General features: G+C 41.7%; 1 protein-coding gene across 5 annotated transcripts in view; it reads right to left on the bottom strand.

The window, feature by feature from the left end:
* Positions 1-26649, bottom strand: part of THRB (thyroid hormone receptor beta) — a 438230-nt gene that overhangs the window by 66558 nt on the left and 345023 nt on the right. For 4 of the 5 annotated variants that reach the window (XM_072651177.1, XM_072651176.1, XM_072651179.1 and 1 more), the window contains one exon: positions 19107-19388. The exons of the other annotated variant lie outside the window; for it this stretch is intronic. In XM_072651177.1, coding sequence (XP_072507278.1) covers positions 19107-19388 — 282 coding nt within the window. The remainder of the gene's footprint in view (positions 1-19106; positions 19389-26649) is intronic. 5 annotated transcript variants of the gene reach the window in all.

Genomic DNA, 26649 nt, shown 5'->3' with positions numbered 1-26649 from the left:
TGAAGGAAGGAAGAATGAAAAGAAAGAAGGGAAGGAGGGAGGGAGGAAAGGAGAGAAGGAAGGAATGAAAGAAGAGAAGGAAGGAAGGATAAATGAAGGAAAGAAGGAAGGGAAAGAGGGAGGAAAGAAGAAAGGAAGGGAAGGGAAGGAGAGAAGGAGAATCATTTCTGTTATATCACTTAGCTGGTGCTAAGAAATGATTTCTATAATCAAAATCTGTTTTCTTAAACCCAGCATCCATAACACAATGCAGAAGGGTAATTATGCTTACCATATATTTTAGTTATATTCAGTCGTTTGTTTTGTGTATTATGACCTGAAAAATGTTTGCTGCATGAATGAATGAAAGGGGACCTACATCTGGTCATCAGGCTGTTAATTACAGTAAACCTTCTCCAGCATTTGTGGGTGTTTCTGAATAGCATGATATGCTGAATTCCCATAGGGGGACTACAAAGGATGGTTTCTCTTTGCTGTTCATTCCCCTGTGTTCCAAAGCTCACATATGGCGCTGGGCTTGAGCAGAGTTGTGGCATGTGGTGACTCCTGTTGGCTCCATCGTCTGTCCCCCTTCACTATCCACCACTTAGGCATCTCAAACATGATGGGGGGAGGGGTGGGTGGGGAATTATGTGCTTAAGATGCTATTAAGAAGATAGACTGTTCCTTGCTCGATGTTTATTTATTCCCTGCCATCCTCTCTCGTTAACTGTTCAATAATATGTTGGCTGATTTCAGCCCCGATCCCAGAATCCTTATGTTTCTATTTGTAAGCATGACTCATTGTTCCAAGATGATTTAAGTTGCTACACCTGAACTTTACTGATAGACTTGGCAGACATAGGTGCTATTTTAAGGTTCCTTTTGCATATGCCATTTCAAATGGAGCCTGGGAGTGTTACTTAATGTCTATAGCCATAGCTGAGGAGCCCACAGCTTCCCTCCTCGACTGTTCCCAGCTCCCACTGATATTTCGTAATACCACAGGCAAGTCATTTAGACATATGGTGTTCTTCATGAACTAGCTAACGTAAGAAAAGTTTGGGAGCTATGTCAAAGTAAAGCTGTACAAATACAAGAGGTGGTGATCACTCATATAAACAGCATGACTCGAATGCATCACCCATATCCAACTAGTTGCCAAGCCTTGTTGATTTGGTCACCTCCATGATGTCTCTTGGATCTATCTCCTTCTTTCCAGTCATTTCATGACCACCCCATTTCTGGTCTTCTTCTTTTCTTACCTGCACTATTGCAAGGGCATTCCAATTGAACTCAGGGATCCCAGACTCTTCCTTCTCCAGTCTCTTTCTACATACTGGCCAAATTGCTACCCTTAAATGGAAAGCCTGACCAAGGCACCTCTCTGCTCAAGAATCTTCATTGGCTCCCTATCTCAGATAAGATACCAACTCTTCAGGCTGATGTCTAGAGCCTTCTATAATATGGCTCCCACCTACCTTTCTATCTACCTTTTCATTCTTATTTCATACTAGTTCCTCTCACATACTCTCCATCCCAGTTGAATTGGTTTGTTAGCTATTCTGCATATATGATACACTGTCTCTAGACTCCATGCAAAGTATTCCATACACCTTCAGTGCCCTCCCTTTTTACCTCTACTTCATATAAATCCCTGGTTTCTTATAGAGCATGGTTCAGGTGTACCTACCTAGTCTAAATATTTCCTATTCCCCCCATTTCTTAATTCTTTCTTCTTCCACAAATAGCTTTGGATCTATTTATCTCTGTTCATGTTGTAGACTCAAGCAGAATATAAACTTCTTCTTGGCAGAGACAGATTTGTATTTTCTTCTTGGACCACTCCATGACCTTCACCTCTTCCCCACTGTTAACCTGAACTCCAGTTCTGGGTCCCTCATCTCTGTTAGCCCAGTTTTTGCTAAGCCAAACTCTCTGGGCTACTTCCAAGACTGTTTCCCATTATACCATCGATACTAAGCCCACCATCTTCTTTTCCTTCCCATCAGTCATCTAGACTCTGTTCCTGAGTCCTGATAGGTCACCTTTGGCCTTTGCTTGCTCCCACAACTTTGTCCAGACTGCTACACTCCATGTTACCCTGCATGTTCCCCTCCCTCCCTTCTCCAACTTCCCTTTCTGTATCCTCTTCCCCTTTAGAATACAAGCTCATGGAGGGTAGCAGCTGTTTTGTTTGCTTGTATTTGTAACCTCTGAGCTTAGCACAGTGCCTGACATATAGTAAGTACTTAATAAACATTTTATCTTTTTATCTATGGCAAGCACTTAATACACGTGTTGAATTCAATTAAATACATCTGTTATCATCATCATCATCATCATCATCATCATCATCATCATCTCAGTAAGAAGAAAATTTGCTAATTGAAAAAATAATGCTAATGAAACATGATTTGGACCATTACTGTCACAAGTGAATTCTTGTCTCCTCTCCATCACACACGCAAACTAAATTCTATTGTTTTAAATAAATCAAGAGCAAATATTTCGTAACATGATTACATTCCTGTGGGCCTTAAACATCATCTTCCAGAAAACATTAAATTAAACTTCACTGCTGATTGAACCTGTACTAGAAAACTTGGTAAAAAATATTGGAGTGCTTTTAAGGTTCAGGATCACCTCCCTTGGGATGTTATCAGTTTCCTGCTCTCTTCTGACCCAGGCACTACCCTAATCTAGGCCCATAGCACCTCTTGCCTGGATTATGCCCACATCCTCCTGATTGGCCTCAGAGATGGTAGTTTCTCCTTTTTCTAGTCCATCCCTCAAAAAGCTGCCAAAATCATCTTCTCAAAGCCCAAGATTGATCATAATCCTTCCTTGCTCAAGGAGATAGAATGGAGGAGTGGACAGAATGCTGGACCTGGAATGAAGAAGACCTGGGTTTAAATCTCTGATCAAACACCAGCTTTGTGACCCTGGGCAAGTCACTTGGCCTCTCTCTGCTTCAGTTTCCTCATCTGTAAAAAAAAGAAGGAATTGGACCGGTGGCCTCTAAGATCTGCCCAGCTCTAAGTTTATACCCCTATGATTTTCCATGGCTGTCTGTTACCAAATACAAATTTTTCAGCTTGGTATTTAAAGCCCTTCACAATATTACCTCTAGCCTTTCTTCCTAGTCTCATTTTACACTGCAGCCAAACCCTCCTGGCTGTTCCCAATTCAACATTTTATGCCTTTGCAGGGATTATCCCTATGTCTGGAAAGCAGTCCCATCTCACTTCTGCCTCTTAGAATATTTGACTTTCTTTAAATGCAACAAATGCATTATTTCATCAAATGCCAGAAGCTAACACAACTGGGCTCTGTTGAGATGAGAAATTCCCAGGACACAGGATGTCTGACAATATCAGTGACAATAAACAAACATATATTAAATGCCTATTATGTGCCAGGCACTGTTCTAAGTACTGGGACTACCAAGAAATGAGTTCCTGTCCTAAAGGGGGTTACATTCTATTGGAGCTATTTTGCAGGTGCTTGCATAAGAAAACACAACGTTACTTCAAGGTAATTTTGAGAAGGGGAGTGTTCAAAACTGAGGGCATCAGGAAAATTCTCTGGGAGAAAGAAGCACCAGAAATGTATCTCAAAGGAAGTCAGGGATTTCTAAGTGGCACAGATAGAGGAGGGAGAATATTCTAGATATGTGTACCCAAGCAAATGGATGGAGGTGAGTGATGAAATGACATGCTACAGAAAAACATTTAAGGGCCTACTTTGTGCCAGGTACTGAGACGCAAATAGAAAAGAGAAATAGAATTCCTGCTCCATCTTGATTAAAATATAGGATTCATCAAAGGTAGTAACATGAAGTTAGACCTGAAAGGCAGGTGGGCATGGAGGGTTTCTAATAATGGGAAAATACTCAGTTGAATTTGGCATCCTGCTATTCAAGGCTCACAGTGGCCAGTTGTATCCCATCTTATTTCAAATATCAAAAGAACTTCTAGGAAGATATCTGTGGGAGATGCTGCACTCTCTAGAGTGCATTTCAGAGTAAGCTCATTGAGGGCAGGGACCTTTTTTTTTAGGTTTTTAAAAAAAATATCTTCAGCACCTAGGTCAGTGCCTCCGACTTAGTAAGCTTGTTGAATCAAATTGAATTGAAGCAACTGAATTTTGAATAAAACTGAAATGAATTGCTTTGAATAAAAAAATGGATGATTATTTCAAAAGGAATTTGGGAAATGGCAAAAATGTCCCATCCATGACTAAAACAACAGACAAGATACTGTCTTAGACCATGAGGACTCCATCTATCTTGCCCTGAAATTTTAGCAATAATCTCAACAAATTAAATTCATCCCACCACAGACACGGGTTTCCTTGGAAACCAACCCAATTGAAAACTCCTGAAAAAATTAATATCGCTGTTGAAATCTAAATGTTAGCAAGGCATTTTCATTTGGCTCTTTTTCTGGGTCCATGGAAATGGAATAGAAGGGGAAACATACAATTTACAATTCATCCTTCTTTTTTAGCCAAGAGGGTTTGGACTTTTTCCTTCCTTTTCATTTAAAGGGCAACAATTTCTGTGACTTCCGTTGTTTCGACCTTTAGGTGGTATCTTAGGCTTATTATAAAAAGCTCTTCTTTGGCAAAGCAAACAGAGATTCAAATGATTGTCTTTTCGTGCATTCTGGAGATAGTATTACTTTTATAGCTGCATACTGAGTGACCTCTCCTCCTCTCCTGCCTGATGATCTGCATCAAAATCTTCCATTTAGGCTTCTTGCAATCCAGAGAAATCTGCTTTTCATCCCACACACTATGTTCTAACCGAAATGGCATTGGACTTCTTAATTCAGCTTTAAGTAAGGCGAACAGGATGCTAAGAGGGTGTGGATCTTAATAAAGGTATTTCTCCCATTTGAACCAATAGCTCTCCATTCAAAGGGAGGGAAAGGGCACTTCAACTGTCCATTCATCCGAATAATAATCCAGTTCCAGGCCAGACCCTGAAGTGTGAGTATGAAAAGAGACATTGCTAGGGCAGGGAGACTGGAGCTTTGGCCCAGGGTTCTGACATCTGGCAATGGGGTTTTCTAGCACACCAGACCTTGGCACGCAGCAAGATGGCCCCAAAATATCACTCTGCCCTAGGCCACCAGCCCTAGAGTCTTGGGGTCACCTTCCCCTATTACTGCATTCTCTCTCCTCAGGAAGGTTGGACTTCAGAAGCATGGCTTTCCATTTTTAGAGAGAAAAGTTACCCTTCTCTTGAACTAAGTGCATCGGGGCAGTAGTCTGTAATCTGCTCTGCACATCTGTCACATTCTCCATGGACAAAGCTTCCTAACGATAGCTTGGAGCATGAACCAGGATGATGCTGCAGGGCCTGCTACACAATACCTGCATTGTCCTGAAACCTTTGCCTTGAGGTCTCATCTCCAGATTGGTGATTCCCTTGCCTCTAAAACACTGCTTCCAGAAGCCCATCCCCCTCCCTCTCTGTTTAACTTAGCCTCTTGACTTTTCCTTCATCTTCTCCCCAGTCTTCCTTGCCCCTTGTCCTCTCAAGTGTGCCTTGGCTGTCTGGGCCTGCTTCCACTTTCATCTTCCCCTTTATGTAATGTCAACAGTCAATACCCTTGGGGGGAGGGCACCTTTGCTTGTATTTGTTTCCCTATCATTTAGCATAGTTCCTGGCATTTAGTAAGCATTTAATAAAGGCTCTCTCTCTCAGTCTCTCTCTCCCTCTTCCTTCCTTTCTCTTTCTTTCTTCCTTTCTTTCTTTCTTTCTTTCTTTCTTTCTTTCTTTCTTTCTTTCTTTCTTTCTTTCTTTCTTTCTTTCTTTCCTTCATTCCCTCCCTTCCTGTCTCTTTCCTTTATTCTGTCCCTTTCTTCCTTCCCTCCTTCCCTCCTTCCTTCCTTCCTTCCTTCCTTCTTTCCTTCCTTCCCTCCTTCCTTCCTCCCTCCCTCCCTCCCTCCCTTCCTTCCTTCCTTCCTTCCTTCCTTCCTTCCTTCCTTCCTTCCTTCCTTCCTTCTCTCCCTCTTTCCTTTCTTCCCTGTGTCTGGAATGTTCTTCTTCCTTATTGCCTACTGAATTCTAACCCAGATTTGAAAGCATGACAAAGATGCCACATTTTCTGTGAAGCCATTCTTGATTTCTCAAGTCAGCAATGACCACTGGCTATCTTCTCTTCACATGGCACTTTGCCTTGCTTCTGTCTAATGTTACTACAGTACATTATTATTAGAAGTCTCTACCTTGCCTTACACTGTCAGTCCCATGAGGGCAGGTACTATAGATAAAATTTTCATCTTCCCCCATCTCCTGGCAAAGTGCCCACTCTACAGAAGGCACCTAATAAATACATGTCAAATTGTTAGAAGCATTAGAATTGATGAAATGGCTCTCAACTCTCTTTATTACATTCAGTTCACCCAGGTCATAAGGAAAGGGTTCCCATGGGAGGTGACCTATGAACTTAAGGATCCTAAGAGGTCAAGGTGAGGGAATGTACTTCACACATACCTGCCAGCTGGTACAAAGGCATGGTGGTAGGAGATAGGAGTCCAAGTTTAGGGGACAAAGAGGAGGCCCTTTTGGCTGGACTGCCTAATCAACGAGGAGGAGTAATATGAATCGAATCTGGAGAAATAGTCTGTGAAGGGCTCTCCATGCCAACCTGTGAGCTTTGAATTCTGTTCCCCCAGGGGATGGGAATACATTCAAGGTTCTTGAACAAAGAAGTCTTATATATATTAGGAAGATGCTTTGGGCCACTGGAGGAATTAGTAAGAGGAGAGACCAAAGACAAAAGTGCAATCTATCATTGGCTATGACTGCCACCCATGAATGACCTTATAGCAAGTGAATAGTAACAGTCATGAAAATGAGTATAGACACAGACATAGAAGTATATGTATGTATATATATCATAATATACATGTATGTATATTTTTACACATATAACACATACACATGCACACCACTTATGGTTAATAGTTGTATTTACCGAACGCCTAAAAAAAGGCACTAACCGAATATCCATCCTCAGTACCTCATCACTTAGTACAAGGAACAACTTGGGAAAAGGGCTTCACTTGGAACGGACAGTGGTCCCCTTGTTGCTGGTGATAATGAGCTCTAGTTCTCACTCCTTTCAATACTGAAGGACCTAATGGGTTTTACAAATGTCAGCTAGACCACTGGAATTTGTCTATTTTCTCTACTTAGGCATTTTCACCTGGTGTTTGGAAACTTAGGGAATTGTTTCAAATTTTAAAGCTGGAATAACAAATAAGGAAGTAATTATATTTGTATCTCCCCCATTACTCAGACCCAGGAGGCCCTTCATGATGATAATAATAAAGCTGACATTTATATAATATCCAACACGTATGATCTCATTGAATATTCATAACAACTCTGGGAGAGAGGTATCTGTTTTACAGATGAGGAAATAAGGTGAACTTGCCCATGGTCTACAGTCAAGTCAGAGGCAGGATTCTGGTCCAGGTCTCTCCTGACTCTATGCCCAGTGATCTTTCCAAGACACCACACTGCCTCATTTAATCCATGGCGGCCAAATAAATGAATCAAAACACCCTCAAGTCTTGGGGGCCCGGGGAGGCGCAGCAAGCAGACCCACAGAAATAGGAAGAACCACTCAGCAAGTACAGCTTATCCAAACAGAAGTTCTCCACAATATTTATGTTTACATAGAAAAGTAAGACAGATGAGGCAGAGCAAGTGGTCCCTTGGCATCACTGGATGCCCTGTAAAAACAGGTCTTCAGGAGCCTCTGCCCAGGGAGGTAGCAAGAAACTGCAGGATGAGAATTTTTCCTTCTTCTTTTTCTTCTTTTCTTTTTAAAAAGTTTTCTTGATCCTAATAATTTTCCTTTCCAATACTGGAATCTTGGTGGAAGGGCTATAATCTAATTTTATTTTTCTGAGAAGTGAAGTTTTAGCTCATAAGCATATTATGAGGGGAAGCTAAAAGGTGTGGTAGAGATAGTGCCAGACTGGGAGCCAGGAAACCTTGTGTTCTAAGCTGCGACCATGATGGCTTCTTCCCCTGTGAAGTGATGTTATCTAGCCACAGCTTGGCCCTCACTGTGCCAAGGTCATCTTTTGCCCATCCCTAATTGATTCATTATGCCACTGCTCAGAGAGGTTTTTCTAAAATTCTTCTCTGCACATATCCTCCCATACCTCTCCCTCCTCCATCCTCCTTGCTGTGGACGTTGGCTCATAATTCACTAAGAAAACAGAGGCCTTTGTTGGGAGTGCCATCTTTTCTTCATTTCAGAATCCCTTGACCCCTACTCTCTGGTCTTTTCTCCCAGTCTTTGATCATAATGGGATTTCTCCTGTCTCACTCAACTCCTTTCTAAGTGCCCTTTATCCCATCTCTTATTCATCAGATTGCAACTTCAATCATCCCCTCAAATTTGATCTCTTGGGTCCTTTCTTGATGCCAATAAATATGCCCCAAATCTTCTCCCTCCTTAACTTTTTTTCACTAGATCCTGCCATTCCTCAAGCTATTGTCCTATATTTCTCCTGCTTTTCTCAGTCACTTTCTTAAAAAACGTCTATCTATTCTTGGTGTCTTTAGTCCCTTTCAATCACTTCTAAACCCTCAAGTCTAGCTTCTGGCCTCATTACTCAGATGAAACTGTTCTATAAAATTCTCTTAATTTTCGAATCTGATGGTATTTTCTTGACTTCTCTATGGCACTTAACACTATTGATGAAGTTCTCCTGAATTCTCTCTTCTTTGGGTTTTCCTGATACCACTCTCTACTGCTTCTTTTCTGACCCCTCTTGATCAACAGACTTTTAAAGCCCTTTACAATCTGATCCCAGCTTACCCTCCCAGCTGTCCTATATTTTACACCTCTTCCTGCACTCTCTCATACAACTAAACTGGTCTTCTTATTCATAAAGGACAATCCATCTCCCATCTCTGTGTCTTATGCCTGGAATGCTCTTTCTTTTCCCTTCTACTTTACAAAATCCATGAACTTTCACTTTAAGAAATGGTGCTTGAGAACATCATCATTTCAAAACTCAGCTCAGTCTCCTCCATATACCCCTTCTTGAACCACTCCTCACAGGCAATGCCCTCCCAACCTTACTGAGAGTTGTTTATTTTGTATGTATTCCATAAATGTTTTCCCCTCAATAGAATGTAAGTTCCTTTAAGAGAAGGACTTTGTTTGTCTTTGTATCCACCACTCTTATAACAGAGTCTACTGGGGTCCATGGAGGTACTAATGAGATGCTTGCTGATTGCCTGATTCTAGATTCTGAGGTCAGTTCTCACTTTATATGCCATACATGAAAGGTCAAACTTGATGCTTTCCACATTCCAGGTCTGAGTCTATGAACCTTGTGAGGCAAGTACCAGTGGAGCAATATCCCCATTTTTCAGATAAGAAAACAAATCTAGAGATGCCAAGTGACTTTCCCCAAAGTCACAGAGCTTCAAAGATTCAGAGGGGGATTTGAACTTAGCCTCTGCTCTACAATAGACTTAATGACTAAATTGTATTGCACTGCCTCTAAGAGTTTTACAACATTTCCTGTGGAGTTTCAGGGACTTACCTAGGATTACAGAGCTAATAGTATCAGGGACTTGAACCCAGCTCTCCCTGATATCACTACGTCTTATAATGCTTTGGTTGTCTGTCTGTCTGTCTCTCTCCCCCTTTCCAATACATCCACCTATCCAACCATGTATGTATGTATCTTGTTTAGACTATCTATCTATCATCTATCTATCTATCTATCTATCTATCTATCTATCTATCTATCTATCTATCTATCCATCTATCTATCTATCATCTATCTCTCTCTGTCTGTCTATCTATCTGTCTGTCTGTCTATCCTTCTGTCTGTCTGTCTCTCTCTCTATCATAACTCTTTATCTAGTTTATCTGTCTATCTTGTCTGCCTACCTGCCTCTCTATCTGTCTGTCTGTATCTCTCTCTTTATATCTCTTTATTAGTAACGTTATATCAATAAAGTGTCAGACTTCAGAAGAAAAGGATTATAGGAATTTAATGCTGCTAAACAGATCTATTTTTTCATTCTTCTGATTTGATCTGCTATGACTTGCCCCTCCTTCCCTCCTTGTCTTTTGGCTTCTTCATGGCCCTGGGTGGAGGATATTCTAAGTGGTATCACCCATTGATTTCACATAGCTCAGATTATCTCATGTCCATCTGTCAAGTGTCATAGTTTGTTCTTATATCCTCTAAATCTGCTGAAAGATATCTCTCTTGTGATCTCTCTCCAGAAGAGAGACATCTGCCAACTGAATGCTAAGCGAGGATGAGGACTCCAATCCTTCATCTTAAATGTCATACTGAGCTCCAGACATGGGGCCATGAAGACCTGAGTTGAAAATCTCACCATTGTCAGGTGTGTGACCATGGGCAAGTCACCTGTCCTCCTTAAGACTCAATTTCTTAGTATGTATAATGGGGATAATAAACCCAGTGATACTGGTCTCACAGGGTTCAAAGACTCAGAATTGGAAGGGCTCTTAAACCCTAGTCTAAGCTAACCCCATAATTTTAAAGTTACTTGACCAAGGTCACACAGTACAGCTCAAAAGAAAAACCGTGTGCAAAGTACTTTAAAGACCTTACGTGCTATCCAAATGACCACTCGTGGTCCTGTTGTTCTCAAGCTGTGACTTCATCAGTGTGGGGCTCTGCCACAGGGAATCCTGCCTCTCTCAATGTAGATTAGATCCCTGTCCATTATAACTCCTCTGGAACTCAGCCTTGTAGAGAGGCCCTGAGACTTTGGGAAGTTAAGAGACCAGCTCAGGATCACACAACCCATATTTGTCAGAGGCAGCACTGCAGTCCAAGCCTTCTTGACCCCCAAGGCCAACCCTCTATCCACGTGGTTACAAGGACTTTGGAAATAGCAAGAAATGTGTGAGATGGGGCTACAGTAAATGAAAGAACAGCTAATGTTTCCTATTTTACTGTGGGCAAATTCCATTTTTCAGGACTTTGGAACATGAAGACTTCACAGTTTCTTGTCACAATTACCACCAAGGACCAAAGATGGCTTTCATTTTGGGAAGCACACTGGCTCTGGCTGTCAAGTCATAAAATTTGGAGAACTTGTTTGGTCCCAGATGTTAAGAGAAGTTTTTTGGAAGTCAAATACTAAGTGATTCCTTAGTGGAGACAGCCCAATAACATAGCCTTGGCACTCATTCTTGCAAAAGGGCTTAGTTCTTAGGAATTCCAAATTGCATCATTTAACCAGGGGGAAATTTTATTTGATAATGCGCAAGGAATCAAAATTATGTGTGTGTGTGTAGCATCCCAAAGTCAGAGCCCGCCATATAGATTTAGAGCTAGGAGGGAAGTTAAACCACCTAGGTTCTCCATCTCCCTCCCTAGTCTGCAGATAAAGAAACAGAGGCCCAGTAAGTTAGGCTCAAAACTCATAAGATTACATATTTAATAAAGGCTTATTGATCAACTGATTGATTTAGAGCCAGAATGGACCATAAAGGCAACTTCTGGTCAACATCTTTTTTTTTGTAACAGAGGAGGTAACTGAGACCCAGAGAAAATAAATGACTTGCCCGAAGTCACAGAGATCCTCTGACTTACAATTAAGTGGCTTTTCCACTGCTCTTGGGCATGAGACCCATTTCCTTATGGAACTTGAAGGTGGGTTGCCAAATCTGAACTTTTAAAACTTGTACATTTCCTGTTCCTGCTTTCATGCACATTTTTTTTTCCTTTTTCTCTATTGGAAGTAATGCTTGGTTGCTCCAACCTTTGGCAGGATACCCAGACCCCAGGCAGGGATGATTCCTGGGGGCTGTTTTGTTAGGAAGGATTGAAGGGAGTGGAGAACAGCCTTTCTTTCAGTACTGGCAGCAAGGAGAACAGGCCCCAATGGGTTAGGTTCAGAGAGGGGGCCCTGGCCATGGGATACTCAATGTTTTTGGGACAAGGAAAACATAAAACTAGAGGTGGTGGTGGTGGTGGTGAGAGGGAATGAGGCACAGCCAACAAGTGCCTTCTCTAGGTGACTCCTAGCACATCTCCCATGAATAATGCCTCATCCCCCATCTTTCAGCCCTCAACATGGAAAGGGAATAGGATGGGGAGAAGGAAGAGAAGTAGACACTGAGAATGTACTCCCAGGGACCCAAAGAATACGTCAATTAGTGAGCTTTACCAAGTGCCCATTTTCAACCTGGCCCTGCACAGGGTGCGGTGGGCACAAAGACCTGAAGAAAGAGATAATAAGTGATAGAGATGGCTGAGAACAGACGCTTGGAAACCTTAGGCTAGCAGCTGATAGCTTGAAAAAAAGAGAAGGGAAGACAATTTGTTTTTAAAAATTCAGTGATATAAGAAGTAGAGGGATAATAGGACTCAGAGCTGGAGGGGCCTTCTGAAGTCAGCCGGTGCCACCTTCTTGTTTTCTAGACTAGAAAACTGACTGAAGGAGAGGAAGTGATCTATCCAAGGGCCTGTGGGATAGTGGTAGAGACAGGATTGGAATCCAGGGCCTTTGATTTCAAACCCAAGCCTCCTGCCTCTCTCAAATGATATTTAGGCTCAACAGAGAAGATTGTTTAGGCCCAGGAGAAAGTTGGTTTGACCTCTAGGGGAGGCAGAGGTTCACCAAACACCTCTAAACATCCCACAGTGAGCCAGACTTCATAGACGAGAGATTCAGGCTTCTGCTGTAGCAACACCACAGTCATGCATAGTGGAAGTGGGCACACCCCTACCAGTCGTGGTTTTTGGATCCTTATATGAATAAAGGCAGCCAGGTGGCACAGCTAGACTTGGAGCTTAAAAAAATATATACTTATTAAGCACCTACTGCATGCCAGATACTATGCTAAATACAGAGGATAGAAAGAAAGGCAAAAACAAAAACAAAACACAGTCCCTGCTCTCAAGGAGCTCATGGTCATCAGGAAGACCTCAGTTCAAATCTAGCCTCAGACACTCATGAGCTGTGTGATCGTGGGCAAGTCACTTAACCTCTTCCTGCCTCAATTACTTCATCTGTAAAATGGGGATAATATTAATACCTACCTTCCAGGGTTGTTGTGAGGTTTGAATAAGATAATATTTGTAAAGTGTTCAGCACAGTGCCTCACACAGAGTAGGTGTTTAAATGCTTGTTCCCTTTCCCTCATTTAAAGCTTTAAAGCATGATATAAATATTCTTCATCATCATCATCATCATCATCATCATCATCATCATCATCATCATCATCATTAGGAACTGGAGATAGAGCCTGGCCTTGAAATTAGGAAGACCTGGGTTCAAGTTCTGCTCCAGAGAGGAGAGAATGTCCAGTAGGAAAAGATTCTCAACAGTGCCCAGTACTACAAACAGGTCAAGAAGAGGAAGACTGGGAAAAAGAACACTGCATTAGGCAATTAAGAGATTATTCTAGGGAAGCCAGGTGGTGCAGTGGTGAGAGCCTTGCAGTCAGGAGGATCTGAGTTCAAATCTAGTCTCTGACACTTACTTGCTTGATGACCCTGCGCAAATCACTTAACCTCCATTGTTTAAAAAAAAAAAAGAGATAATTGATAACTAAGGAGAGAGTATTTACAGTTGAATGATGAGGTTGGACTCTAGATTGCTGAGGGTTTAGTAAGCAGTGAGGGGAGAGGAAGTGAAGGAAGGCTAGATAGATTTTCCAAGGTGTTTAGTTGAGAAGTAGGTGAGAACTATGGGTCAACACCTATCAGAGATGGTAGTATATAATGAAGATTTTTTTTTTAAGGATACAGGAAATTTGATTGTGTTTGCAGACAGTACAGAAGGAACCTTTAGATAGGAGAGATTCAGGATTAGAGAGAGTGGAGATGATAGTGGGACAATGTGTTGGAGAAGATAAGAAGGAAAGGGATCAAGACTACATGTACAGGGGTCCACGTCTTTTATCAGTATTCAGCACTGATACAAGTGAAAGGGATTTGGAATTTCTTGAACACAAAAACAGACCATTTGTGAGGAATGGGTAGATCATGGATATGGCTTTCTGTGTGTTACTGAGAGAGAGTGAAGGGCTAAGTCATGGAATATGAGTAACTGAGAAAGTAGGGTATTTGAGGGAATGCTAACTTTTATGGTGGAGTCTCCCAATATGGAATCCAGAGTTAGTGTTCTTTTTCCCAGTCTTCCTCTTCTTGACCTGTTTGTAGCACTGGGCCCTGTTGAGAATCTTTTCCTGCTGGACTCTAGATTCCATATTGGGATAGACAGGGCTATTGTGAGTCAAGCAATGACCTCAGGGAGAAAGGGGGCAAAATGTCTTGAAGGTCATAGGAAAGGTCCATCAGCATCTGACTTGGGTGATAAATTTGGACACCCTAAACCTCAAAGGAGGAAAGATTACTAGTGATGGGGAGGATGGAGGGAGAGTTGGGAGAAATCAATGAGTATTTCAACTTCATTAGTGGGACAAGTGAGTTGTAAAGTATGAGAGAAGGAGCAATCAAGATTGGAAAGGGTGACCAGGCACAATGCAGAGTCATCCAAGGCAGTCAGGTGTCATGGAGTGCCAGAAGGTGGAAGAGGTCTGAAATGGAAAGTGTGTTAATTACATAATCAAAGTTCCAAAGGGCACATTGGAAAGGGCAGATAGATCTTGAGGAGGACATGGGAGAAGGGTAGAGGTAAGGTGGATGAGAATGAGGGAGTGGACAACTGTGGGCAGAGAGCGGAGTTGTTCTGTGCAGCTGAGTGTTCCATACCAGGAATGATCCACCCTGATGAAAGCATACTTCCAGACTATACCTTGTCCCTCATTTCAGAAAAAAAGTGATATGAGGCAATCTTAGAAGAAAAAATTGGCTTTTATCCTAAAAAAATTCATATTTTAACTATAGGGTAAACAGTAAGTAAACAGAGAAAATGCTGATTACATTTCACATACATCATTATGGGATGGGCCATAGGAAGAGCTTAATAAAAATCTTAGATCTAGGGCCAGAATGGACCTAAGAGGTTTTCTGATACAACCTCCCTTGTTGGAAACTGAGGCCCAGAGAAGTTAAGTGACTTGCCCCAAATTTCACATCAGAGCATCAACTGTGGCCTTTGAACTCTGTTTTTTTAATTCTAGGGCAGTGCTCTTTCTATTTTATAGACTGGTTTTCCTGAGACTTTCCTGAGTGAGAAAAAGAATAGAATAATTTTTAACTTGGTAGATTTTTCTTTGAAGAACAAATATTTTAATAACTTTCACGTTGAGTTTCTTCTTTGCTGTCCTTGACTAGATAAGCCCAATCCAAAAGGAAAGGTAATTGTAGGAGAGAAAAAAACCCATATTGTTCATCTTGAATATTTTAATTTTTACTGTGAACAAAATCCTTTAAAAATAGTCCTCCCATTTCCAGGAATTTGTTCTTGTTTTTCAAAGCAAAGCAAAACAAAGGTGTTCTGCTGCTAGGCCTGCTACGCCTTCATAAAGGGCACAGAGAAATTCAGAGTCATCAAACAGCCCAGGCGCATGAAACTAATCCCAGAAGGATTAATCCTCTGCTGCACATTTAAACCAATGCATCTTTTAAGGTCAGCACCATTTAGGGATGTGTTTGTGGGGCCCCATATGTCCCTTCCCCCTTCTATACAGGCTCCCCAGGCTGCTGTAGTGAACAGAGAATTAGTGGATCTGGGTTAGAATGCAGCTCTGTTCCTTATACCTTAGTGGCCTTGGGCAAATCACTTCCTTTCCCCAGCCTTTGGATTCTGTTTCTGGAAAACAAAAGGGCTTGGACTAGACCTCTATGAGGTTTCCTTCCAGCTCAAAGTCTCTGATACTGGGATCTTGTGCCTTCTTTTCCCTTTTAAGGCTACCCTTAATATTCATTTGAAACTTATTTCTCCAGAAATTCCTCCAGTATAGCCCGTAGTGTGTTGCTATGCCTAATGGACAGACCACTGGAAGTTGAGTCAGAAGATGTGGGTTCAGATCTTGCCTCCAACACTTCCTAGTGGAGTAACCATGGATAAACTAGTTCATAAAATAGAGATTTAGAATTGGAAGGGATGTTAGGGACCAGATGAGGAAACAAACTGAAGTCTAGGGAGGTTAAGTGACTCATCCAAGGTCACTCAATGAGAAAATGTTATATTTTTAACCCAAATTACTGACTACAAATTCTGCATTCTACATCAAGTTCCTCTCCGTAAGCCTCAGTTTTCTCATCTGTAGCATGAAGAGGTTGGACTAGATGGCTTCTGGGGTCCCTTCCAGTTTTGAATCGAAGATGTGATGAGTAAAAAGTCTGAGTCTATGAAGAGAACTGTGGTCAACCCCATACCCTCCCCAGGCTGGTCCTGAGCCCTTGACTTCCCTAGGAGCAGCCTAAGGCACAGTTACTGTTGGCCTTTGGCCCTTCTTTTTTTTTTCTTCTCTCTCCCTCTCCCTCCTTCCCTCTCCCCCTTCTCTCTCTTCTCTATCTCTCTCTTCCTCCTCCTTTCCCCCTTTTTCTTTCTTTCCCCCTCTCTCCCTCCTCTCTCCTTTTCTCTCTGTCTCACTCCCCTCTCCCTCTCTCTCTGTCTCTGTCTCTCTCTCTCTCCACATTAGGACTCTTCCCATCCCGCTCTTTTTATAATGAATAATCTCATGGTTGCCTGAAATCAGTTTCATGGAACTCAACTTTCTGGACCAACCAGTAGCTTTGGTGTTCCTAGAAGGTGCTCTAAAGAGACAGACTAATCATGACAATCGTAATTCATATTCCAATAATCCTCCACATGCTCTTCTTATAACCCTTAAAGGTACAAAGCAGTCAAAGGAGATTTACAGTGGACACTTCCGCATGTTAGTTCACTTGAGCCTGGCAACCTATGAGATTGAGCAGAGGGGTCATTATCTTCCCCATTTCTCAGTGCAGTAGGTTGCTGCTGAATCTGAGGGTCAGAAGATCTAGGTTCAAATCCTGCCCCTGTCACTGCTTATGTGGGCATCGTTCTGGGCCTGAGTTTCCTCATTTGTAAAATGAGAGTTGAGCTAGACAGCCCCTCAGGTCTCTTGAGCTAGAAATCGATGGGATTTATCCTGAGTCACACAGGCTGAGGTGGATTCTAAACTCAGGTCTTCCTGTTATCAAACTCAGTACTCCATCCTTCCCCTACCTTATGTCTCAAAGCATTTTTCTCTCAATGGCCTTAAGAAGTAGGGAAAGTACTTTTTTATTTTATTATTTTTTATTACTACTATTATTTCCCTAAAAACAACTTCTTGAGTTAGAAAAATAAAATCATATGTCTGTGGTCTAATCAGTCTAAAAGGCTTCCTTCCCCTAGACTCAAAAGTCAGAAGCCCCTTTTTTTTTCTTTAAAAAAATATATCAATCCTCTTCCACTTTGTCAGATTAATGAACTGGGAGTCAGGAAGACCTGAGTTCACCTTCAATCTCAGACACTAGCTGTGTGACCCTGACCAAGTCACTTGACTACTCTCTGCCTCAGTTTCTTCATCTGTAAAATGGGGACAAAAACAGCATCTACCCCCCCAGCTTGTAGCAAGGACTAAATGAGATAAAACATGTACATATATACATGGTATAAAACAATATATACTCAGCACAACATATATACATATAAAAATGTGTGTCCATAACAAGACCTGCTTCGTAAACCTTGAAGGGCAATACAAATGCTAGTTTTTATTATTATTCACTTCCCAATATATCCTTCCTCTTTCCCTCGCTCAGGGATCCCTCCTTTATAACAGAAGATAAAAAAGAAAGATTAAAAAGTTCAGCAAAGCTAGCCAACACATCAACTGTGAAATCTACCCAGTATTCCCCACTCAGAGGTATCCCCCTGCCAGAGCAAGGAAAGAGGTCCCTTCTCACATCACTTCTTCCAATTCAGTTTCATTAATTAGTTGTGGTAAGGTCAGGACTAACATTAAAATGTACTAACGTTTTAAAACACTCTTAGGAAGAAGGACCTTTAAAGAAAGAAATACCAACAAAAGATGTCATCCTTTGCTTTACACAGAGAAGAGACAGACAAATGTGCCAACACAGATGTCTGAAGACCCAAAGTGAGTAAGGGACCTGGAGACTTTAGGTGGCCATAAGACAATAAAGTGCTCACCACCAGACATCTGTTCGGGTGGAGGTTCTCCGAGGTAAAGCCCCCCTAAATCTGAAGCCATCAGGGGCTTTAGATCAGTCTATGTTTATCTTTTTTTAAAAGAGGTGACAACCTCATAAACCCATAATCTCTTCTTGGGGATGATGCAAGACTTTAGTGAAGAAAGGAGAAAAACAAGGTCTCCCCTCCCCTCCTTCTCCTTCTCTCCCTGCCTCCCCACCCCTGCCTACCTCCCTTTCTCTCCCCCTTCTCTCTTTCTCTCTCTCTCTTTCCATTTGTCTACCTCCCTCTTTCTCTTTCTCCTTCTCTCTCTCCTTCCCTTCCCCCTTTCCTCCCTTGCCTACCTCCTTTTTTCTCCTCCTTCTCTCTCTCTCCTTGTCTACCTCCCTCTTTCTCTTTCTCCTTCTCTCTCTCCTTCCCTTACCCCTCTCTTCCCTTGCCTACTTCCCTTTTCTCCTTCTCTCTCTCTCTCTCCCCTTGCCCACCCCCTTTCTTCTCTCTCTTACTTCCTCCGCTTGCCCACCTCCCTCTTTCTCGTTCTCTTTCTCTATCCTTCTCTCTGTCTCTCTACTCTCTCTGTCTCTCCTTCCCTTGCCCTTGTCCCCTGGCCTAAAGTTTCCCTATGAGAGGCAGGTTCTAAAATCCCATTTGGTTTCTGGCCCCAGCAATGAAGGAAACAGAATTTTTTTGGTTTAATGGGTCTGATTGCATAACTTGTAGGACTTGTGTTTCTCCTTGGGGGCTGGAACCGAGCTCAAGCTGAACTGGCAGATCACTCCTGCTGCCAATTGGAGGAAAAGAAACCTCTTTTCCCAGAGCCCAAGCACAACATGAAGCTAGAAATAAACTGCTTTCCATTTGGATCCATTTATTTATGTAGTTTCAAAGACCTTCTCAAAGGGATAAACAAGCCTGTGGGCAGCCTGCAGGCACCGGCCCCTGGACTAGGGAGACACTGGAGCCGGCTTGGGGGGACCTTGGCTATGGGTTATGGACAGCCAGTTACCTTTACATTTCTTCTCTTCTGCGGCGTCGGCCTGGGTGCTCGCCACTCCCTGCTCGTGGGCCTCGCCCGGGTCCAGGTGGAACACTGAGCTAGTCCAAGCTGCCGGAGTCTGGAGCCGGGATGCTGGCGGTGGCGGCTCGCTCTTTAGCAGTCCACTGCCGCTCTCCGAGTGGCCCTTCCTATGTAAGCAGTCTTCGGACATTCCTACGAGGCCCCAGGTGTAGTCTTGGTCAGGAGGAGGCGGAGGAGGCTTCCGCTTGTCCCACGCTGGAAGGCCATTTTCTGGAGGGTTCACAAACACAAGTTGACAGGCTGTTGGCATTGTCAAGATCTAGTTGGGATGCAGGCTGGGAAAAAGAGTGGTTTTTCTGGTCTCCTGGGCTGACAGTGTTCTGTCAACTCCAGGGACAAGAGGGCAGAGCTGTTCAGCCTTGGGGACTGAGCGTCTGGGCCTGGGCTGTCTGCCTGCTACTCTCCTGGACCTATGGAATCCCCCTGTCTGTAGTGCCTGGAATGATGTGCCTGATGCCAGGCCCACTGTGACAACAGTGGGCCTCAAGGGCAAGTGGAGGCCAATTTATTGCCTTGCTTGAATGACCACTTGAGGTCTTGTGGGTCGGGGCTGGTCGTGAACAATTTTCAGATCCTTAGTACATAAAACAACCCGGCCTCGGCCTTGCTTGACTCGGATCTTATCAGAGGCTGACCTGAGGGACACTCTATTGCCCAAGTGTGACATGCTGACGTGTACACACTTAGCAAGGCTGGATGCTACTGTCCTCCCGAGGCAGTCACCAAGGCGGGCCCTTGGGAAGAAAACTATGGATGACCCTCTCATAAATGCATGGAACTAACAAATAGCAGAAGACTTACTTAGGCTGGGACTGCTAAAAATGGGGGGAAAGGGGAGCACAAATGGCCAAATTTTAAATGATAATCTCCTTTGTTTTTGTTTAATATTATCTTTTTTTTAGAAACAAAATTCTAGAAATAGTATGAGGGAGAGAGGTAGGTGAGGAGGAATAGCTAATATTGGAGCTGGAGCTAATCACTGGAGCTGGAAAGGTCTTCATCTAGTTCACCCACCTCATTTTACAGATGAGGAAACTGAGGCCCAGAGCACTTATATAATCTGTCCAAGGTCACACAGGTAGAATGCATCAAAAGTGGGATTTAAAGTCAGGACCTCTAACTTCAGATTCAGCACTCTTTCCACTGTGCCATGCTAGGAAAATGAGATCTTTTCATGGGTACATCCTTTTTTAACTCAAGGACACAAAGTTCAGTTTGATTTGAAGGAAAATTGGTCTTTATTAGGAAGTGTCTTGTGTTGACTATGTTGATATGCAGTGGGGATGTGTTAGGGTATCTTTTCCAAAAAATCTACAGAGATGGAAACTTGCTATTCAGAAAATGGTAGAAAAGTCAACAGTCAAAAGAACAGAGATCACATCTGCTCCACACCTCTTACTGGTGGTGAGTTCCATCTTCCCAGAACGCTTATGGCATATACATGCAAATTAGAGGGGTCAAATGGTAAGACAACACACATACACACTCACACACACACACGTGGTCTGGACACAGGCATTTTCACAGACTCTAGAGGCGCCTCAGAAGATGAAGAAAGACCTTGTACCATTCTTAAACACACGAAGATAAAAACAAACACATGAATAAATAAATCAAATATATAAATCACACACTACACTGAGACTGCCTGGGGGGTTCGGAGCTTATAAGACCCTTAGGCAGTCATTGATTTCTGTTCCTTCCATATGGTGAAGGGATTTCATGCTTCTTTTACCATCCACTGCTTGGCTACAGAGCTTTCCCTCCGCCTTGAGGCCTAGGATCAGATGAGGACAGACTTCTACAAACCCACTGAGGTTAGCGACACCTAAGTGAAGTCCTTTCTGGTCCCTCTAGCTGCTAGTGTTCTCTGCCCCCCGTCCAAATGAACTTTCTATTTGTTCCCTCTGTGTATGGGTACATGCTGTTTCTCCCTGGTAAGAACGTGAGACTCTTAGAAGTAGAGACTGCTTCCTTTCTGTTTTTGTATCCCTAGCATCTAGCATACAGATTGGTACACAGTAGATGCCTATTAAATGCTTGTTCATTAACTGATTGAAATGCCCAAAGAAGAGGCAGGTAATTCTTACATATTACTCCCCTCCAAACACTATGACCCTTGCATATAATGCCTCATCTCCTGCATCTTTGCCTCTCTGTTGGTTGTCACCTACTCTGAAAGGTGCTCCCTCCCCACGACTGAGACCAGCTTCCATCAAGATTCTGCACATGCTACCTACCGTCTCCTGGAGCCTTTCCCCTCTAAGGTTACCTTGTACCTACTCTGTATGTACCATCTATGATCTATCTATCTATCTATCTATCTATCTATCTATCTATCTATCTATCTATCTATCTATCTATCTATCATCTGTCTGTCTGTCTGTCTGCCTGCCTGTCTGTCTATGTCTATCTCCTCCCTCTGTATGTATCTATCTCTGTATGTATCTATATGTATGCATATATCTATCTGTCTATCTATCCATCTATCTATGTCTATGTCCTCTCTCTCTGTATGTATCTATATCTATCTATTCATCTATCTATCCTCTCTCTTTCTCCCCCATCTATCATCCATCCATCTATCTAGTTGCCAATCTGTCATTTCTCTCTCTCTGTATATATACACACCTTTATCATCCATCCATCCACCCATCTGTCTGTCTACCCTACCAATCTATCCATCTACCTATTATCTATCAGACATACATACCTATCATCTCTCTATCTCATCATCATCATCAACAATAGGCTCTTTTCAACTTTGTTTTTTTGTATGCTCTATTTTTAGCACAGGGTCCAGCACATAGTAGGAACTTACGTCAAATTAAATAATATAAAGTAATGCCAATCTTTTTTTTTTTTGGAATGCAAATCTTAAAGTGCTATATGAAGCTGCTACGTGGTGTAGCAGATAGAGCATTGTACCAGAAGTAAGAGATATCAGTGCAAATCTGACCTCAGACATTTACTAGCTGTGTGACCATGGGCAAGTCACTTAATCTCTGTGTACCTTAGTTTCCTCCTCTGTGAAGTGGGGAAAATAATTGCATCTGTCTCTCAGGATTATTGTGAGGATAAAAAGAGACGATGTGTGTAAAGTACTTTGTAAACCTTAGAGCTCTACAGAAATGCTAGCTATCGTTACTATTATTATATAGATGTTATTATACTGTCTAACTTGGGTCTAAAAACTTGTGAAGTAGACTGTACAGTAATTGTTATCTCACTCTTACAGATGAGCAAACTGAGGCTCAGAGAGGATAAACACTTGCTCATCACACAACTAAGAAGTATCAGGTCACCAAGGTCCATTATCCAGTCTCAAAGAGATCAGATATGACATCCTGTGAAATTCCGTGCTCTCTGGATGAGTTTATCTGTGTCAAACAGACATAAGTAAATTTCATCTTCAGGGGCTGGATGCTTTCTTGTATTAGCAAGATAACTTGAAACAGTCTATAATTCTACCTTTAAACATGTTTTTCCCCAACTTAAAAAATAATGATGCCAACATGAACAGGTTTCTCACCATTCCCATTTTGTTCCTATAGAAATCAGCCACATCCCTGGCTGAATCCATCCTGCGCAATCCCACTTTAATCAGAGGGACAGAGTTCCCACACCCTATTCTATTGCCTCTGACATTTGATTTTCATCAGCAGTTTGTACCATTTGATATTTGTTCCCCTGCCTCCAGTAAAAATGAAGAAATCCAACCCAGTTGGGTAGTCTCTGTTCCCTGGTGAGACATTTCATAAACTGGCCAGAGAACAATGCCTGGATGGAACCAGACTGGGACCTTTGAAACAAGTTTCATACCCAAGGGAAACATCTTCCTTAAAGCCACTACCACAAAGAGTTCACTTCTGCATGTGTCTTGACTAGGAATGATGGAGTTTTCTTCTAAGGAGGGGCGGTTGGAGTTGGGGTGTGGGGGGGAAGTCAAGAGCAGGAAAAGGGGAAGAGCATGGCCACTGGAGAATACATCCCTCCTTTCCCTCTCTGAAAGAAGGTTTGGGAACAGAGCTGTCTTATTGAGAATGGGAAGCAATTACAAGCTTGTAATCCCCATCTCTAGCTGTATTCATTGGCTCTAATGATATCTGCTTTCTTTATTGGCAGTTTTATGGGCAGGGGTAATAATGCCAAATCTAAGGACTAGTCTAGACTCAGTTGATGCATGGGAAACTCAGCAGGGACCTAAGGAACTGATTCTTATGCTCTCTTGAATACAATCTACTCAAGTAGTTTTTACATCAGAAATGGATGTATGAATGAATGAATGACACAGTTTGCTGATGTACCAAGCATCCTTTGTATTTCTTGGAATGAATGAGAACTGGAGCAACTTTGAATCATCCCATGGCTGACAGGAGAGGAGTTAGCTCTTAGGCTAAAAGACAGAGGAAGCTGTGCATATCAAGAGTGAACACACAAGACACAGAAGACGATCTACTGATGTCTGTCCATTTTGTCCCCATTTTGTACTTGTAAAGTTGATTTTTTTGAACCTTAAGTAGAAAATTTTACATTTATCCAAATTCAATTTTAATTTACTAGATTCATTTCAATCAATCAATCAAGCATTTATTAAGTGTTTACAATGTGCTTGGCATTTAAAGACAAAAAGAAAAAAATCCCTGCACTCAAGGAGCTTATCCTCTATCTATATATCTTAGTGTTTGGATCTTGAATATCTTATTTTGGATCCTGAGTCTTGTGCAATATTTAAACTATTTCCTCCATCTACAAAGTCTTTATAGTCTTTATAACTTTATTCACATCATTGCTAAAAATGAAAAAAAAATTATCATTTAAAGAGGGGGAGTTCTACAGCTTAAACAAGTTGAGACAAACCTAGGGCATTGTAAGGCCAAGTTACGAGTAGATCTGAACTAAGCAGACATTCTTTTCCTAGGACAGCCAGTTGGTATAGTGGGTAAGGTGATGGACTCCAAGTCAATCAGAGTTCAAATCTGACTTCTGACATTTATTAGCTGTATGACCCTGGACAAATCATTTCATCTCTGTCTCAGTTTCCTCTTCTGTAAAATAGGCATGATCACAGTGCCTACATTCCAAGTGAGAGTGAGATAATATTTGTAAAGCAGTTCACAAGCCTTAAAGCTCTATATAGATGCCAGTTTTAATTATTATAGTAGCCATATATTTTAGCTATTGGGCTATGATGACTTCTTCATTTAATAGATAATATTCCAACTAGTGAGAGGATTAAATTAATGAGAGTTCAGTGTAGGATGTCTTTGGGATTATCTGAACCTGAATATACAAAAAATAGATTGAAATGAAATTTTTAAAAAACTAAGTCACTCTGATGGCTAAATTGATTGGGAGGCATGAATAGAATAGAATATTACTATGCCATAAGAAATGATGAATATGAAGAAGGAAGGAAATAAGCATTTATTGAGCACATACTGTATACCAAGCAATTCACAAGTTTTGTCTCACTTAATCATTACAATGACCCTGGGAAGTAGGTACTATTATGATCTTCATGTTATAATTGAGGAAACTGAAGCAGACAGTGGTTAAGTGACTTGCCCAGGGTCACACAACCAGTAAGTATCTGAGGCTGCATTTGGACTCAGGTCTTCCTGACTCCATGTCATGCTCTGTCTATTCAGCCACCTATTTGCCTTTAAGAATTCAGAGGAGCACGGGAAGCCACAGATAGCACTGAGAGACTTCTATGAATGGATGCTGAGAGACAGAAGATCCAGAAAAATGGTGTACATACTCTAACAATGCATATAGAAGAAACAAAAGCCATGAGCTGATGGTTGTATAATTCTAACATCTAAGCTAATTTCAGAGAGGCATTGAGAAAAAGGACTCTCCTTTTGTTCTTTGCACAGGTAGGAGGCTACGGATGCTGAAAAGTACCATGTTGTTATCCAGATTTGGTTGATAAATTGGTTAGTTTTGCCAAAATGATTTCTTTATTTTTCTTCTTTGTCACAAAGGATGGCTTACTGAATTGGGGAGAAGGGAGGGATATGTTCAGGAATAAAAGTTCTGTATGAAAATTCATCAATAAAATAAAAAAATAATTTCAGAAATATTCATTTCTTCATGATTTTGACTTGAAATAGCAACTCCATCGTGTTCAATGAGTCCAAATTACTGGATGTTTATTGTGTCAGATACAGAGAGCCACTAAACATTAATACCTGGCATTCACGGTGCATATGGCACTGTGTCATATAGAGTCATATGGCAACACTATGAGCTAAGTGCTACCATTATTGTTATTTTCATTTTATTTTTATTATTTTTTAAAAAATTTGTTTGTTTTCAGTTTTCTACAATCATTTCCATAAGTCTTAGATTTTCTCTTCCTCCCTCCCCTCTATTTTCATTTTATAGATGAGGAAACTAAGGCCTATGGGCTGCTAGGTAGTCCAGCAGATAGAGAGCCAGCCCTGAAGTCAGGAAGACCTCAGTTCAAATCTGTCATTAGACACTTACTAGCTGTGTGACCCTGGGGCAAGTTACTTAAGCCTGGTTGTGTCAGTTTCCTCATCTGTAAAATGAATGGGAGAAGGAAATGATAAAGCATCCCAGCATCTCTTCCAAGAAAACCTCAAATGGTGTCATGAAGAGTTGGACACAACTGAAATAACTCAAATGCAACAACAAATATGATTCCTTGAAAGTTATCAACTGAAATTATCTACCAGTGGCAATGTTAATTAATGACAGGGAGCCAAGAGGGAGCGTGGCCCAGTGGATCTTGGATATGGAGTCAGGGAAACTTGTATTCAAATCCTGCCTCATATATTTACTTGCTTGTGACCCTGGGTAAGTCACTGCTCTCAACCTGAATTTCCTCATCTGTGAAAGAAGGAGGTTGGGACTGATGGACTCTAAAGTCTCTTTGGATTATAAATGTATGATTACATACAGCAAGAGTCCAAAAAGGATCTAGCTTTATTTATCTTGATGGACTTCAATGAACATAACTAGCCATATAACAGAAGGTGCCCTTTTTCTTTCTTTTTAAATTTTGATAAGAATTAAAGCCTCAGTAGCATGTGTTTTCACTTGACCAGTGCAATTAATTGTCACTATGGAATAAGAAGGCACTTTCGCAAATTGGTTCATTTGAAAAACAAAACATCGGGGATAAAATTTTCATCCTCACAGTCACATACATATGCATCCTGGAAATTTTTATCAACGATGATGAAAAAAAATATTCTGCCCATTTAAAAGAAAATGTTATTCAAATATTCAAGTATCCAAGGACACACATATGAACTGACACCTTAGAGATCAGCTAAGGGAAAAGAAGGAGGAGGATGATGAAGAGGGCAGGAAAGGTCAGCTGAATTGGTTGTATTTAGATGGTACTTATCCTCTTTGAGCAGGGAATATTTGGGTTTATGGGAAAAAGAAAATAAAAATTAGGAAACAGATTCCTCTCCCTCCCCCCACCCCCACC

The sequence above is a fragment of the Notamacropus eugenii genome, chromosome 3 (assembly GCF_028372415.1).
Source record: "Notamacropus eugenii isolate mMacEug1 chromosome 3, mMacEug1.pri_v2, whole genome shotgun sequence".
Classification (NCBI taxonomy): domain Eukaryota; kingdom Metazoa; phylum Chordata; class Mammalia; order Diprotodontia; family Macropodidae; genus Notamacropus; species Notamacropus eugenii.
Note: the sequence above shows the minus strand (reverse complement) of the source record. Positions and strands in the feature narration are given on the sequence as shown.